This window comes from Pelodiscus sinensis, chromosome 3 (genome assembly GCF_052426305.1).
Source record: "Pelodiscus sinensis isolate ZL-2025 chromosome 3, ASM5242630v1, whole genome shotgun sequence".
In the NCBI taxonomy this organism is placed as follows: domain Eukaryota; kingdom Metazoa; phylum Chordata; order Testudines; family Trionychidae; genus Pelodiscus; species Pelodiscus sinensis.
Window position 1 is genome coordinate 200,065,791 of NC_143054.1, and position 16,382 is coordinate 200,082,172.

A 16,382-nucleotide genomic window follows, 5' to 3' on the forward strand; every position below is an offset into this window, starting at 1 on the left:
CCGAACTGCAGGGTTAAACACGCGCAGGGCCCTGCCACGCTGGTCCCAGCACTCTGCCAGATGGGAAGAGAGGCAGCATGCAATCCAACAGCCATGTAACCACATCACATTTTAGCGGTTACATGACTCTTCGATAGTCCCCGGAGGCGGGGCCGGCAGCCAACACGCTCTCGGCCCCACTCCCAGGGAGCCCCCGCCACTCCGTGCTGCCACCCCTGTCAGAGGTGGGGGGACAGGCGGGAGCTGGTCCATGAGGGAGGCCGGTATAAAAACCAGCTCCCCGTGCAGACCGGCTCCTGCCTGCCGCCCCACTGACACAGCAGCGTGGAGTGGCAGCAGCCCCTGTCCACGGGGGTGGGGCACGCTCCCCACGGACAGGGGCTGCTGCTGCAGAGCAGCTAAAGGCCAGCTCCTGCCTCTGTCTCAGGCAGCAGGGGGCGGAATGCAGGTAGTCGACAGGGCAAGCCCAGGCTTGTCGGTTAATGGTGCAGTCGTCTACACACGGACATCCCTCGTCAAGAGCAGCCTTCCCCCGGCCCCTCCCACCATAAGGAGGGGAGCACTCCTCTGTGGACACTGCATTCAGGAGGCCTCATTCCAGTGCAGAGGGAGGTTCTCATTGAGCTCCATCTGCGGGAGTCAACACACGACACAAGTTGGAGTCTCCTGCAGACACCCCACCAGGGTCACTTGGCTGCTCCCTGCCAGTGGCTGACTGGGGAGGCCTCAGCCTAGCCACCCAGCCTGCCAAACTCACGCGGTTCCTTCAGGCAGGAAACCAAATTCCCATCCCTCCCCTATTCCAGGGGAAGCAACAGAATGCGGCACCCCGCGGGGACCCGGCCGTCTCGCCACACAGAACTGCAGGGAGGGCTTGGTTCAGACTTGCCAGAGACCAGACTCCGGCTGCGCTGGGGGAAGGGCTGAGAAGAAACCCTGAGCAAGGGACCAGCCAGCATCCCCTCCCAGCCGGTCTCCTGAACCACACCCAGCTTTGCAGTGCCATCTGCTGACATGACAGCTGCACTCTGCACAGCCCTTCCCACAGGACACGCATGCTCCTTTGAAGGGAGGACTCACTGCTGGAGAACAATGAACTGGAGCCTGAAGGCTGCAGAGAGGACAAATGGGAATGGATGTGTTGCCGGGGCTCCTGGAGGTGGCGACTCATTCAGGAAATTGCAGCTATTAGCGCTGTTCAGCACCACACGCAGTATCCACAGATGTGTCAGGGGAACGCAGACTGCACGGTGCTGTCCCTCAGACAAGTGCTTAGCACGTCTTTAGGGCTTCAAGTGCTGCAAGCACTCTGCAAACGTGAATCCAGCCTCACCCCCCCATCCTCGGCTACAGATGGGGGACTGGAGGCACAGTGCAGAGATCTGAGCTCCACTTCCTGTCTCCCGGGTGCATGCTCAGACCTCTAGAAGAGCGCTTTGTAAAACGAGCCCTTTCTTGGTCTGCAGAATTAAGCCTTTTGGGATCACAGCAGCAGAGGGGCTCGGTACTGGGAGGGGTCAGACCAGAGTTCAAAGTGAAGGGTTCCCCCATGCTGAAGCCATGATTTCCCCATGTTCACTCTTCAGGGGAGCCCTAATCTACCCTCTTCTCCGTAGCTTCCTGTTCAGATTAGCTTGTTTCTGGACAGAGTGCAGAGTGCTGCCACCGAGTGGAGGATGGACCCCGCTTCCTGGCCAGAGGTGTACGGCAGCGTTACTCTGCTCTCACTGGTCTCTGGCAAAGTGACGTGAAGCCAGAAAAGGCACAAGTTGATTTATCCCTGCAATGTCACTGCCAGATGGCTGATCGTGTGTATTGATTTGGGTGGGTATTCACAAGCTCTTTGGGGCCCGGACAGTGCCCTCCAGGAGGAGTGCATTACCTCCTGCATGGGGCCCCGGATCACAGCCGACGACCTAGGGCACCACCACACTTCAAATAAAGGGAGAAAAGGTTGAGCCGAAATACCTGGGTCAAATTTCCAGAGATCATGGAAGTGTCTGTTCAAGCGTGCGTTGTAGCCACCAAATATATACAACTCCCCATTGTAGCCAACTGCAGGGAGCAAGGAGAAACGTCAGCACATGCAGCCTAGAACCCAGCTGCACCAGCCTCCCAACGACGTCCCGGTTACTTCCCTTCTTACAGGCCCTCTTCATGCATGAGGCAGCCTGCGAGGCTCTTCACCTGCATGGGACTGCACCATGCACTGGCTTTCCCCAGGACACGTCAGGTACATTCCCTGCATCCCCCTTTCTCCCCAGAACTAGACAAGGGGCCAGGAAGGCTGCACAGCTCTCCCATGCTTCCCATTTATCCTCACTGAGCTCTCCCATGGCCCTTGCTTCCTGGAGGGAGACAACTCACATGCAGAGTGGCTCCGCCTGCCTTCGGGCAGCAGTGGAGTGGGAGGGGAGTCCAGCCAGGAGTTTGTTTCGGTGTCAAACACTTTGATTCGGTTACAGTAGATCTCATTGTTGGAGTGGAAGGGCCCAAAACGATCGGCTCGACCACCAAACACGTACATCTTGGTGCCAATGATGGTGGCCGAGTGGAAGTCTCTCCAGCGAGCTGGCGTGCCCTGGAACAGCACAGGCTGCTGGTAAGAAAACCAAGGAAAATGCAGACTGCCCCACAAGGTGAAACCACCGGGAGGGAAACTGGGCCTGGGGGGTCAGGGTTAGCGATGAGCCGCCACCCCACAGAGAACTTTCGCTGGAGGTTACAAGCAAGCGAGACAGAAGCTACAGAGCAGGTACACGCCACCCCCGGAGGGTAGCCGAGGTGAAGGTTTCTATGTGGGCCAAAGGGATAAACAGAAACTGACCTTCGCTTGGATTAGAGTCCACGTCATACTGCTGGTATCCAACTTGTGGATGTCATTTGAGAAGCAGTCAGCCTGGAAGAGAGTCCAATTCCCAAACTGTTAGGCAGACCAGGACTTCGTGGCTTTCAGGACACCAACGGGGCCTAGAGACCTGGAAACTGGCAGTCCACTGACTCACTCCTGATTCTCTGCACAGGATGGACAACGAGGCTGCTGCCCGTGATTTCTCGCCCCCATCATTCAGCAGCTGGGCCCAGGCCTGGTTTACCAGCCGCCATTCTCATTCTGCACTGGACTGGAGTAATTAGGAATTGCCTGGTGGGCATCTCTGCGCTTACCACGGTCCTGTCAGAATGCTCTGCAAGCCGGAGAGCCTCCAGCCAACAGCCGCACACTCACTCACTACTCTTGGCTGCCCAGTGATGCTGAGCACACACGGCTCTCGCACATTTCAAATGGCAGTTCTGAGTGCTCAGCACTTCTGTGCCAGGCCCCTGCAGCCTGGGAAGATCCTCGTGCAAACCACGAGGGAAGTCTGTGGCAGTTGGTTTCTCCAGACCAACTCCTAAACTACAAGGCTAGCCTAGTGCTTCCTGCAACTCCATGGCTCATCCGGTGTCACATTCCGAATTTGTCACAAGTGAGGCCAGGGTTTTCACGACGACAGCCTCACTCACTGTCCATGCTGTGCAACAGACAAGAGACAGGGGCCACCTAGTCAGAGACTGTATCATAACGCACAAAGGGGCAGAACCAGAGCAGCCTAGGCAATATTAATGCTGGTAATTCCTAATGCAAACGCTTGACTTTGTTACACCAATGGCCTTTGGGTGCAATTCCCTAGGACTTTTATAACCAGAGACTCACAAGTTCATTGTACAACTGCAGTGACTCCTACACATAAGTTATTAGCAGGATCATCAGCTCCACAGTATGAGCCTCTCGCTCAAGTTAGTGCGGCCACTCGGCGAATTAGTAGTAACAGCAAGCTGTTTTCTAGCTGAGCAGCCTTTACAGCGGGAGAAGAAAACGCACTTGCTCACGGTACACATAGCCATGCACACGGAGCTGGCGTAAGCACACTGCTGCTCAGAATGAGTAAAGAAACAAGACTTGTGCCGAGTTCCTGTTCCCAGCTTGTGCAATCTCTTCTGTAAGAGAGGAGGGCCCCGGGGAGAATGGAACTTGCCAGCCTGCAAGGGCAGAAATAGAAGAACTTGCTAAACAAGAACAGAGCTTCTGTGAGCCAAAACCAGATTTGAACCCAACCGTGCTGCTCTCCTGGTTCCCAGACCAGCACACCTGCCTTAGGCTACCAGCACTTGGACATGTTCCTGGGGGGGACTCAGCAAGACTCAAGACACGTCTGCGGCAGCGGGAACATGCAGAGTTAAGCAGCACAGAGTAAGTTCTACTGCACAAATACAAGTGGACATTTTCCACGGCTCAGACCTTGGCCAAATTAGCTGGAGTGTCACAGGGTTGGCAAAAGCACCTTTCCCTTGGACCCTAGAACAGACGTCAGTTTAGAGACTCTGCTCCAAACTCAGAAGTGCTGGGTTTGTTCTCACAACCAGCTTAACTGGTTTTGCATATTTTTCCCAAAAATATTCCACACCAGCCCCAGGAGCCCTAAAACACTCCGGCTGTAACACCTACAATGTGACAACGTTATCGGGAGCTAACAGCAGGAGAGCATGCTGGAAAGCATTCGGCAGGCTTACATACAGGTGCACCTCTGTTCGAGGAGTAGTAGTCTGGGTACCAGGACAAGCTGTTAGAGAGCAGGATTACCCAGGTGGTGCCAGACAGCCCCAGACACACACGTTATGCCAGAGACCACCTACCAGCTGCTCATAGCCTCCAAAGATGTACATGGTCTTTCCCAAGACACAAGCAGAGTGCCCATCTCTTGCTCCTGGGACCATGCCAGAGACCTTGGGTGTGAACCACCTGTGAGTGCCTAAAATAGAGACAATGGGTGTTAAGAGCAGACACCAAACGGCGGAGTAGGGACGGGAGAGTGAAGGAGAGCAGCTCTTGGGAAGACATGAAAGCCACCACCTTCCAAAGGAGAAAGCCATCTCCTAACACAAACGGCAGATGCTGCGTGTGCGCCACCTGCCTTGAGCGATCGTGGGAAGCTCTCTAAGGCCAGGCCGCCCCACAGACAGGGGTCCTGTGGAATCGACACTCTGGGGCAAGGCCTGCTGCTTCCCGGGACAGCGATGCTGCATTCGGCAGCCATTCGGACTATGTTTTCCACAAGCTCGAGTACCGCAGTCAGCACAGTTCTCCTCTGGGCACGTACGTTTTCCATCGGATGCAAAGCTCATCTGATCTGCCCCTCGACTACGCTGTTGTATCTCTTCAGCCTCCAGCCTGCAGTGACGGTGCAGAACCGCGCAGGAAGCATCTGAGACACCGGCACAGAAGGCAGCCAAAGCGCACAGTGCTCTAGAGCCCGGCAGAGGGCCAAAGGTGGGTTGCTTGCTTGCGTCGCTGGATAGTCGCTGTCGTGTGCGAGAGAGCCCTGGTCACCTCCCCCCAAATTATCGGCCATGCCCATCATCGCAGCACTCGTCCCACTCGTGTTCGCCCTTGTCCCAGCCTTCCGAGTTTCCACCTTGCCTGCCTCCCATTCTCCTTTCCCACAAGTCCATCTGCTTCAGTAATTACAGTCAGATCCCTCCAAGAAGGGCTCCTGGGTCTGCAATCTGTGGGGACTGGCTCCAGTCAAGGGACTCTCCAAGCCTGGATAAAAGTCTTCTCCATGCAGGGCAATGTGAAATGGAGCCAGTGCAGGCACCTGTCCTTTATATGGCGATACACCTCTCTCAGAGCTGGAAGTGACCTTGAGAGGTCATTGAGTCCAGTCCCCTGCCCTCACAGCAGGACCGAGCACCATCCCTGACAGATTTGCCCCCGATTCCTAAATGGCCCCCTCAAGGATTGAACTCGCACCTCTGGGTTTAGCAGGCCAATGCTCAAACCACGGAGCTCTCCCTCCCCCCCCAGAGAAGCACGGAGAAGCCGTGGAGCAGCGGGAGGATCCCCTTCGTGCTGCTGGCAGCCAGCTGCAATGCTTATTTCAGGAAGTGGCAAAATTAGGATCTGCTCAACACCCTCCAACTTCCCTGACCTTGGCCTCCAGCCAGTTCTGTGCCCAGATTCCAGCTGGCGCTGAATGAAGGGGCCTGCCGCAGGGAGAGGGTAGGCAGGGAGGGAAAGCGAGCCTGGCTCCCACCGCAATTCCTGCCGTGCTTGGAGCCACTTCTAAAGCCAACCAGGCGCAATGGTGAAAAGCCCAGGCAAAAGCAACCTCCGAAGTCAGAGTCTCTAAGGCCTAGGACGCCTGATCTAGGCCGCACCTGTACCCCAGGGGTCAGCGTAGCCCTGTGCCTGGCAGTGGTCCCCAGGGCTTTGTCGAATCGGAGGTGACTCATGCCATGGGCCTCCACCGCTTCCTTTGACTGAAGCAGGATTGGCAGTGCCCGCTCTCCAGGCCTGGAGGGGAACTGGCACATGTGCACGGACGGCTGGACAGGGCTGCAGACTAAAGCAGTCGCCTGAGGTCTCTCCATCAATGTTCACTTGACACTCCTGCTAACTCAATTTAGCTGGCAGCTGTGTGGGGCCAGCTGCCACAGGCCCTTTGTGTCTGCAATGGTTTGTATGGCTGCTCCCTCCAGCTGGGCTAGTCAGAGGAGACAGCGCCAGCAGAAACCTGCAGAAAGGGCCCAGCCTGCGAGACATTCCCTCCAGTCCTCCAAGGACAAGCAACTCCTCTCTCTCTAAATTCTCCCCCAGACAGTCCGAGTCCTGCTTGCTTCCACATCCCTCCCTTTGCCATTCTCCGGGAATCCCTCCTCGCCTGTTCCCCAACGCCCTCCTCCTGCTCTGCCCCGCCAGCTGTGACCGTCATCCCACAAGCCCACTCAGACCCCCTCATGGCTTCCTGACTGTGCCCCAGTACTTCCCACTTACCCGCCAGGACTCCACACCGCTTTGAGACCAGGCCTGCCTCCCGACACTCCCCCACCCTGCTCACTGCAACTTCTGGAGCCTCTTCCGGCTTTTGTCTTTGCTCCCTCCTGACACTAAGGGCTGCCGAGAACAGCAGCTTCCCTCTCCTGGAGTGCCGGGCATTCACCCTCTCCAAGAGCTCAATTGCCCTCCCAGCGTTTCCGCAATAGTCATGCAGAGGAGTTGCTCACAAGAAAAGAGAGCTGTGAATTTAGTGAAGACAAAAGGGAACTTAACGCATTCAGGAGTCAAATGAATTTTAACTTCCCATTAGAAAAGAGCTAAATAGCCGTAGTTCCTAGCTCAGACCCAAACGTGAACACCTCCAGTGCTGCTACGCTAGCCAGAGAGGCTCCCAATAAAAGGCCAATTCCCAGCCTCTGGCAGTATTTCTCTGGAGGGAAAACCTCAGCTATCACTCCATGGGGACCCCAAAGCCAGCTGGAGGGGGAACCGTCTTGGAGAGCATTCAAGGTGGGAGCAGGGCACTTACTGACATCGAAGGCGTAGAGGACATTGCAGGCTCCCTCAGTGTCGTTACGGCCTCCCCATATGTAGATGGTATCGTCAATCAGCACTGCCGAGTGCCCATACCTCATGTAGGGCACCTCCCTCACGTGGTCCCGGCTGTTTGTCCACACTGGCGGCAGCTTGGTCCAGCGCAGAGACACTGAAAGCAGAAGCCCCAGACTGTGACTTTGGTGGCTTGCCCAATTCACACCAGCTGTCAGGTGTTGCATGGGTGAACACATGGAGAGCAGCATGCGTATGGGAGTGAGCATGCACAGATGTGGACAGAAACACTCGCAGTTACTCTGCAGCTCGCTGCGGGGGGAAGGGGGGTTGCACTCTGGTAAGCAAGTAAAAAGCCTAATTGGAACAGCTGGTAACTATAGAGCACACTGATATGAAATCCTCTGGGGAGATTAGTGGGTCTGCTGGCCACCAGGGAGAACAGGGAGCAACTGACGTGGCAGAGAAGCCAAGTGATTTCTCTGCCCCAAATTTCACCACGCAGGGCATCGGAGGAGACAGCTACAGCAGCCAGTTCTAGTCCGGTAATAGACATGAAGCACCATCGAAGACCGGTATCGGAGAGTAGGGTCTGGAAAGACTGATCAGCTGCAGAACAGCAGAACCAGATGGTAGAGAAATGACTGTACCTAAGGCTAAACATACCCCTGAGCACGGCAGGTTACAGCACTGTAAAGCACCAGTGTACACCAGGCTATAGCGCCAGGAGCCACACCCCCAACATAGTTAGCTACTAAGTGGGTTGTGCCCACGAAAACTCATGATCCCATCTAGACTTTGTGTTAGTCTCCAAGGTGCTGCAGGACCATTCGCTGTCTTGTAACTTTCTCCTCGTGGAGGTGATGTACAGCAGTGTTTCTCGGGGCACTCGAGAGACGTCTGGGGGTACGTCAACACACTGACATTTGGAGAAAACTGAATTTTTGTTTTCAGTTTTACAGCGCTTGCTTTACTATTTTTGTATTTTTTACACCTGAGAATGTCATCTCCAGCTCACAATTAAGTTGTTTAAACAAAAGTGTTGCAATGATGGAAAAAAAATCACGTGTCTGAAAACTGTAGGTACTGTACTGGGAGTACTTATAGTAATGTTTTTTTGTTTTTAAAGGGGTATTTTATAAAAAAAGGTTGAGAAACACTGCTCTACAGAACGCGCTCCCGCGTGGCCACACTGCTGCCTTAACGTTTTCAGTGCAGACAGAGTCTGATCTAGGGCTGTTCCTGGGAGCAGACCAATGGACCCAGCTTCAGTACCAGGTAAATCAGATGACGTGCTTAGATACGGAGTTGTGGTGAGCAGGACGAGGGGGAAAGGAGCGACATGGCAGCATATGGAGAGGACGATTCCTGAGGTAAGTCATGGCTAGAGACATTTGCAAAGGACCTCAGAGGGACCAACAAAGCTAGGTGAATGGGCAGCAAAATTCACTGACGGCAAATGCAAGCGGATACTCATTGGAAGGACTAATATGAACTACTCACGGACCTCTAGCTTATTACTGGCTACTTGGTTTCCCAAAGATGTGCTGTGAGGATGGGTAAAGCAGGAGCACCATAAGTTGTCCAGAGACCTCAAAGACTGCCTAGTACAGTGGCTCCCAACCTTTTCCAGCATACGGACCCCTTTTCAATCTGTTAACATTTTACGGACCCCCCCCCAAACAATATACAAGTATTTATTAATGGCAATACATAAGTGTTTATACACTGCACAGTTATGTTCATTTCTATTTTAAATTTTCCACGGACCCTAGCCCAACTACACTCTTCCTGCCACACTTAATAGCTTTTGAACGGTTAGAGCAGGGTGATGTATTCACGTAAAATGATCATGGAACTAAATATTTTATATTTATAATTACACAATCGATGAATATGTATTCATTACAATACAGAAGTGTTTATACATTGCACATTTCATTTCTATTTTCAACTTTCCGCCGACCCCCTGTAGTACCGTCGTGGACCACTAGGGGTCCGCGGACCACGAGTTGGGAACCACTGGCCTAGCAGATTCTTTCCTTCCCCTTGCTGCTGCTCAGGGCACCCACACCCCCCCATTTCCAGTCACTAGGCAATTAGAGCTGCCCCGCGGCCGAGGAACTTTAGGGCGTATTTGGGTGCGTTCAGCAGCATTTAACGTGGCACGCTGTTCGTTTCAAACTGCCTGTTTGTCTGCCTTTGCGCTTCGTTTTGTCACCCCCTCTCTTCACTTCAGTTGCTGAGCAAAACAAAGAGCCAGCACCATGGTAACCGTCAGCTCTGCATTGATCAGCGTCTTGGAACTCCTGTGGGGCAGTGCCATGAGATCAAGACGTACGATTGCCCCCAGTGCCCTCACCCCACGGTTCCGGATACAACCCCCACTCTGCCTGATGGGCAACTGCAGCCTCACAAAGGTATCACTCTAGGCTAGCCCTGCACCTGCAGATGTGTTTTCTAGGGGAAGAGGTGGCAATTCGCAAGGATCGGTGCTCTGCAAGCCAGTCTCCATGCAGAGCAGCAGTGGGTCTGTCTCACACTTGGCCTACAACCCTTCAAGAGAAATGAGCACTGGAGAATGCAACCTGACAACTAAGGCAGGGGAATTCCAGCCTCCGCCAGCCTGGCAGCTGCAAGGACGTAGCACACTTACCCGCATTAAATACGTGGACATCAATCTGCCGCAGAGTCTCATAGTCTTCACCAGAACAATACCCGCCAAAGGAATACACTTTATGGCCAACAGCCACAGCAGCGTGGTTCACTCTCCGGGGCCCACCTTCCAAGTGCACAGTCCACCGTAACATTCCCTTCTGTGAATGATCTACCCTGCAAAGCTCGAGGGCGCTAGAGTCTCATGCCCACAGGGGTCCCACGCTGGGCTGAAGCCACTCAGTTCTGCAACAGAGACGGAAAGCAATGCTCAGAAGACAGATCCCCACTCTCCCTTCGTGCCCGCTACAAGACAACACTGCTCTCAGGTCAGCAGTTGGCGCGCTGGAGATTTGAGAAGGTGCACACAAAGGGTCTTTCCACCTTGGTTCGGGATAGGGGTATTTGTGACTAAGTCCCTCAGTAGATTCAGAGGCTGTACAGGGAGCCTGCAGGCCAACGCTTCTGGGGAAGGACGGGCCACTTCAGACACTACGGAACAGGACGAATGCAGGGAAGTTCAACGTGTCCGAGTGGCTCCAGGGATCTAGATGGCTCAGAGGATGCAGAACCTCTCCTCTGTGGTCCCTAGTCCAAAACCAGGCTTCCAACCTATGCCAGGTCTCCCACAAGTACCAGGCCCAATCCACAACATGTCCTGGATAGCTCTTCTAAGGGTTACATTGCCCAAGGAAGTAACAGGGCACACTGATGTCACAGTTCACTTCCCCAACTGCCTCCTCTTATTCAGTGACTCTTGAAGGCTGCCCAGAACAGGTTACACGTATGCCACTAAAGCAGCTTCTTTCCCTTACCAGCAGCACACTGAGTGAGTAGCATAGCAGAGGGGCGGGCAGTAATTTTTGACGAGGAGCCACTCCAAGATTTTGGAAAGTGGTTGATGACCGCACTTTTCCATGATGATATTGGAGGAGATGCAGGGTCTGAGATGGAGGTTGGGGGCAGAAGGAAGCTTGGGGTAAGGGACGGGGGTGCAGGAGGGAGTTTGGGTGAAGGAAGAGGTTGTGACCTAGGGCAGGAGACCAGAGTGTAGGGGTTTGGGATGTAACCTAAGGTAGAAGGGGACTGTGATCTGGGGCTGGAGATTGGGGTGCCAGATCTGGAAGGGAGTATGGCTGCAAGAGGGGCACCGAAGGTTTGGGTATGTTAAGTGGGGGGGAAGGGTTGGGGTGCCAGAGGCAGGCTGTGGCCAGGAGACTTACCAGCCAGCAGCCAAACCAGCTGCCTGCTTGCCGGCTGAGCTAAGGCTTACAGAGCTTACAACGTTCCCCAGCCAGCCAGCCTGCCAGCTTGCCTGGTCATGTGCTTCAGTGAATAACTGAGCCAAGGCAAGGTGGCATGGTTCTTCTTGGCTGCCTGTTATTCAACAAGCAACTCCCATTGGCTGGTTTCTGGCCAGAAAACAGCCAATGGGATTTTGCTGGGAGCAAGGATGGTTTCCTGAAGCTTCCTCCCTCCCCTCCAGTTTTGAAACTGGAATGGAGCCCGGCAGCTGTGTTTCTGCCTGGCACGTGGGGCAAGCAGGGGAGCCTGCCTGGGGCTCCCCGCTGCCTCTGTGGGCTGGATACAGTGGCTTGGTGGGCCGGATGTGGCCTGCGAGCTGTATTTTGCCCAGGCCCAGTATAGCATGTTCAAATTAACTGAAGCAAAAAAAAGAGAGAGTCACCAAGAGGCTGAAAATGTAAACTAAACAAATTAAAACCATGAACTTCTCATGGCACCTGGGGTATTGCTCGTAAGACATCCTGTGAGCCACGAGGTTAAGCTACATATTTGCCAGCCTGGCAGCCCCTTCCCTCTCCTGATCACAATGAAGCAGGAGACACTCAAGGAGCAAATGGGCCTCGTGCGTTGTCCTTGCCCCACCCGGAGACATTTGGAACGTCTGGTGGTCTTCTTTGATTAGCTGAGGTTCTCTCTCACCCTGAGCCCAAAGGAAGGCTACGATGTGGAGGTGGAGAGGAGAAGAGGGGAAGGAAAACAGGGAAGAAAAAGGGGATTGCAGATCACATTTTTCTTCCAACTCTGACCTGCCTGGAATCCATTGCTTAGACACAGTAAGTTGAAAGCAGCCCATAGCCCTCCTATGGCAAGCCAGAGCATGCTGTGCATTTGAACAGCACACAACGTGTTTGGCAAATCCCCAAGTAGCACGCTCGTGGGCAATTTTTCCATTCACTTTAAATTTTTTCCATCTTCAAACTGAGCAAATGCACCAGCTCTTATGGTCCCCAACACCATGGTAAACACTGCTTATTCTCAACATCCTGTCTCCTAAGACAGTGGAACTCTCCCTGTCTCGTGCCAGGGAACACAGGTTCTGAGCAAATTCTTTAACCTTTTAAGTCGTGAGTGGTGCATGGCAGTGAGAAGATTGAAACAGGCTAGGTAGCCTGTCCAAGAGCGACTAGAAACCTTACTTCCATCCCAGTCTGTATTAACACAAACTTAGCAGAAGGGACTCTGCTTGAGGGTGGGTTTGAAGTGTGACAAGAGAAAACTTAGAAAGTTTCAGCCACAAGATGCTTCGGAAAGTTTGAGCAGGAAGTTACACCGAAAATTGGTCCATAACCTTAAGCATGGTAGGAGCTACCAATCAACTATTACACAAAGGCATAAGAATGCTACACAAGAAAACCAAGCATTCAATGAACACCAGCAGTAATTAGAAGCTTCGGCCATTTTTCTCTTCCCAAAATTATCACGAGCAACTTGGACCTCTAGAATTAGGAAGCCAACAGAATTCACTCCAAGTGGTTCCACTGCCTTACAACAAAGTCTCCACCTGAAGCAACAATCCCAAACTTCAGCTACGTCAGCAGTTTCTCTTCTCACCAGCCAACTCCTGTTGTATAAGCTCCCTCCGAAGCTACAGCACATCCCTCCGCAAGCAGCCACGGTGACTGCTAGGGTCACCTTTGGACGAGTTTGGGGATTAAGTCTAGTCATTCAATAGCCGTGAATGGCTTAGCCCACATTCCCAGGGGACTGATAACCACACTTCAGCTGGATTGACTTTATTGGATTTAAGTGGTCAATTGCTGCAGTACATGGGCCTACAACCACCTTGTGCCTGGCTGAACAGAGGAAGCCCCATGCCTTGCACCTCTCTCATCAAAGCAGAAGAAAGGTGGGAAAAAAACTCCAAAGGGGTAGAAATTTGAACTTCCCCATTGGCTATTCTGGCCTGATCAACATGTAAGGCAGAGACCCATTTATTAGTGGCACACATGCCAGTGTCCTCTCCGGAAGTACTCTTAGTGCCTTCAGAGCCCTCTCCTTGATCTTGATCTGAGCTGGGCTGAGGTTGGACAGATCGAACAGACTCCATGGAGCTGTCTGAGTTAGCTGAGTGCATGGGGAACATGCTTTCTGCTTTAAGAACCCTTTTGTTGTCGTCGTTCCCCCCCCCCCCCCCAGCCGATTGACCCACCAGAAGAACAGCACCTGTCACTTTAATCTTGGTGGCACAGATACCATCCCCAACAGGATGGCAGCAAATCTCAGAGCCCAGGTCAACTGACCCAGACTGGCAGGATGGGGCTAGAAATAGCAACACAGGCATTCTCCGTCAGGCTGCAGTCCAGGCTTTGAAACCCAGGGAGGGTCTCAGAGCCCAGATTCCAGATTGAGCCTAAACGTCTACATGGCTATTTTCAGTCCTGCAGGGTGAGCTCACGCCAGCCAACCCAGGCACTGAGATCTGCTGCCAAAGGGTCTTCTTTTTTGGGGGGTGCAGGGGAGGGGTGAGTATAGGAGACAGAGTAGACAGGCCTTAGATTTAAAGAGACTCCAACTCACACATTTCACCATTTTTCCTCCTTTTCCCTTCAAAAAGTAAGGTAGATGCAAGAGCGGTAGAGAACCTAGACACACAAGCCTGCCACAGCACATGTGCTGCAGCCACTGAATGTATGAAAAGCATGACCGTACAAAGGTCATATAGGTTGCAACCGACACTTCTGAACTCTCTTCAGACTGCTTGGCACACTGTACAGTAGCAAAGGCTGAAAAAGCACAGTTTCTGGAGCTGTATTTGATAGTCCAATATGTTGTCCGGACACCCACAGTCCTACAGCATGTTGTTTTAAGCACAGCTGAACCATAATGGACTTTTAAAGCCATATTAAGCACGCCTCTACAGCATTTGTTAATTCTTTATCCCTTACTAGGCCACAGCAAGCTGTGCTGTTTTCTATGAAGTTTTATATTTTGTCAAGTTTGTTAATCATTCAACACACAGTTGCACTTTGAACCTTTCTGCACAATGAAACGTGCAGCAATTTTAAAGTTAACTCTGTTGCAGACACAGCAGCTTTCAGTAGAACATTTTCAAACCTATAGAGGACTGACAATCCCAGCAAATACAGCTGCATTTTTCTGGTATATGAATTTAAAAAAAAGTGTAAGTCGTGAGTGGCGAGTAGAATTAGGCCACTACAAACTGCTTTTGAAAATCCCAACCACACTAGTCCTAAGCCATCCTGATGCAAGGTTACAAATCACTCAGGTCAAAGTTTTCAAACATCCTCCTAAAAAGCAGAGGCCTACATCAAAGTCAATCAGAATTGGGAGCTCATCAACTTTGAAAAGAAATCAGGCAATTTTGATATGACCAATTATAGGCACTCATATTTGAAAGTGTTGGTCTAAAGCTGTAACAAAAAAAACTATTCAACAACATAATATAGGCTTCATTGTTATTCATAATCTGTACTTTGTATCTAATTCTTAACTATGGTATGTATGCTTGGTTCTGTTCGTAATTTTCAAGCCTCTGACCACTTTACTAGGCAAGTTAAATTTAGATTAATTGAATTTGATTAGTCTATGAGGGCACCTCTGTCTTTGACCTATAGCAAGAGCCCTACTGGACTCTTGCTACAGTTCAAAAGCAGAAGCCCTGCAAGGAGTGTGGGACGACCGGGGCACTCCTGCTGGCCCCACCTCTGAGCCTTTGAAATGTACAAGAGCCCCACTGGGGCTCTTGTACATTTCAAAAGCAGACTCACAGCAGAAGCGGTGTGAGCAAAGACTCAGTCCCTGCTCGCACCATTTCCACTGTGCTTCTACCTCTCCTGCCCCCCGCGGAGACAGTGGGGGGAACCAGCTTTTAAGCCAGCTCCCCCTAGTACTGGCTCCTGCCCCCCCCCCCCGACTTGCTGCCTCACTCTGATAGAGGCATCAAGGGAGGGGGGAGCAAATAGTCGCATCACTAGTTGACTATCTGATAAACATATGGCAATAGGATAGTTGACTAGTCACTTACATCCCCACACTTTACACGTCCATTTCTATTCAATGTAAGATCTTTCCAAGACCACCACATACAAGATTAACAATTAATCAATACACAACATGAGTTCTAGTTTGCATAATCAACATTCATATCAGTACATTGCAAGCCCCTCTGGTTCACACCTGGCCTGGGCCACCTCCAGGCCACACAACACACTGGAAACACTGGCGAGTTGACATTGCAATGAATGCTTGATTTCTTATGGAACAACCTTGCTAAGAAGAGATATATGAAAAACTTCTGCCCATCTGTTTCCCAAAAGGTACAGATTTGTACACAGATTTCCATAGGGATCTTTCAGTAGAGATTGGCAGCAACACAAAACTATTTACTTCCAAGAGGAGACAAATAAGGTGGGGCATAATAGACCTAGGACTGTTATGAGTAGAGCTAAGGAAGATCAGGCTCTTCTATTCACCCCATTCTCCCACTCAGATACCAGTGTGACACTGAGAAGTAGCAAATTCAAAACTGACCCAAGGAAATACTTTTCCCCACACAGAGCAAGTCAAGCTAAGGGCGGTAAGCTGTCACTGAAGCCAAAAGCTTAGGAGGATTCAACAATGGATTAACTTTTGTATGGCTAATGAGACAATCCCGAGTTACAACACTAAGCATTAAACAAGGGCAACGTTTGGAAGGGACACCAGCCTGGAAGCATCAGAATTTAAATCACAATCTGGCAAGAGTTAGTGCTCCTCTCTGGGCAGGTTATTCCTTCACCGCCACAGCCGCCCTCTGAAGCGCCTCGCACTGGCCACTGTGAGAGCCCTACCACAGGCAACATTAATCTGATTCAGCAGGGCAATTAAAATGGTCTGGGCCATTTTTAAATTCTTTCTGGTCAAGTTTCTAGATCTTTGTAAGGGACCAGGAGATTATTCCAAAAGTTTTACTAAAAGATTCGTAAGACTGAACCGCTGGTATTTAATGGAAAAGCAAAAACTCCTTCTGTCCTACAGAAGCTCGTTGGAGCCAACACAGACCCCCAGCGTTAGCTATCTGATGCAGGAGTAACAAGGGGCAGCCCGACGCCAGAGC

At 51.9% G+C, this 16,382-nt stretch overlaps 1 protein-coding gene across 6 annotated transcripts in view; it reads right to left on the minus strand.

Moving 5' to 3' along the window:
* KLHDC3 (kelch domain containing 3) overlaps window positions 1-16,382 on the minus strand; it is a 33,860-nt gene that overhangs the window by 10,067 nt on the left and 7,411 nt on the right. For 4 of the 6 annotated variants that reach the window (XM_075925913.2, XM_075925911.2, XM_025177920.3 and 1 more), the window contains 6 exons: window positions 10,023-10,267; window positions 7,347-7,523; window positions 4,675-4,790; window positions 2,828-2,899; window positions 2,368-2,581; window positions 1,969-2,055 (listed from right to left, as the gene is read on the minus strand). In XM_075925913.2, coding sequence (XP_075782028.1) covers window positions 1,969-2,055; window positions 2,368-2,581; window positions 2,828-2,899; window positions 4,675-4,790; window positions 7,347-7,523; window positions 10,023-10,176 — 820 coding nt within the window. In that variant the 5' untranslated portion in view covers window positions 10,177-10,267. The remainder of the gene's footprint in view (window positions 1-1,968; window positions 2,056-2,367; window positions 2,582-2,827; window positions 2,900-4,674; window positions 4,791-7,346; window positions 7,524-10,022; window positions 10,268-16,382) is intronic. The other 2 variants (XM_089777580.1, XM_089777581.1) reach the window with 1 other exon arrangement.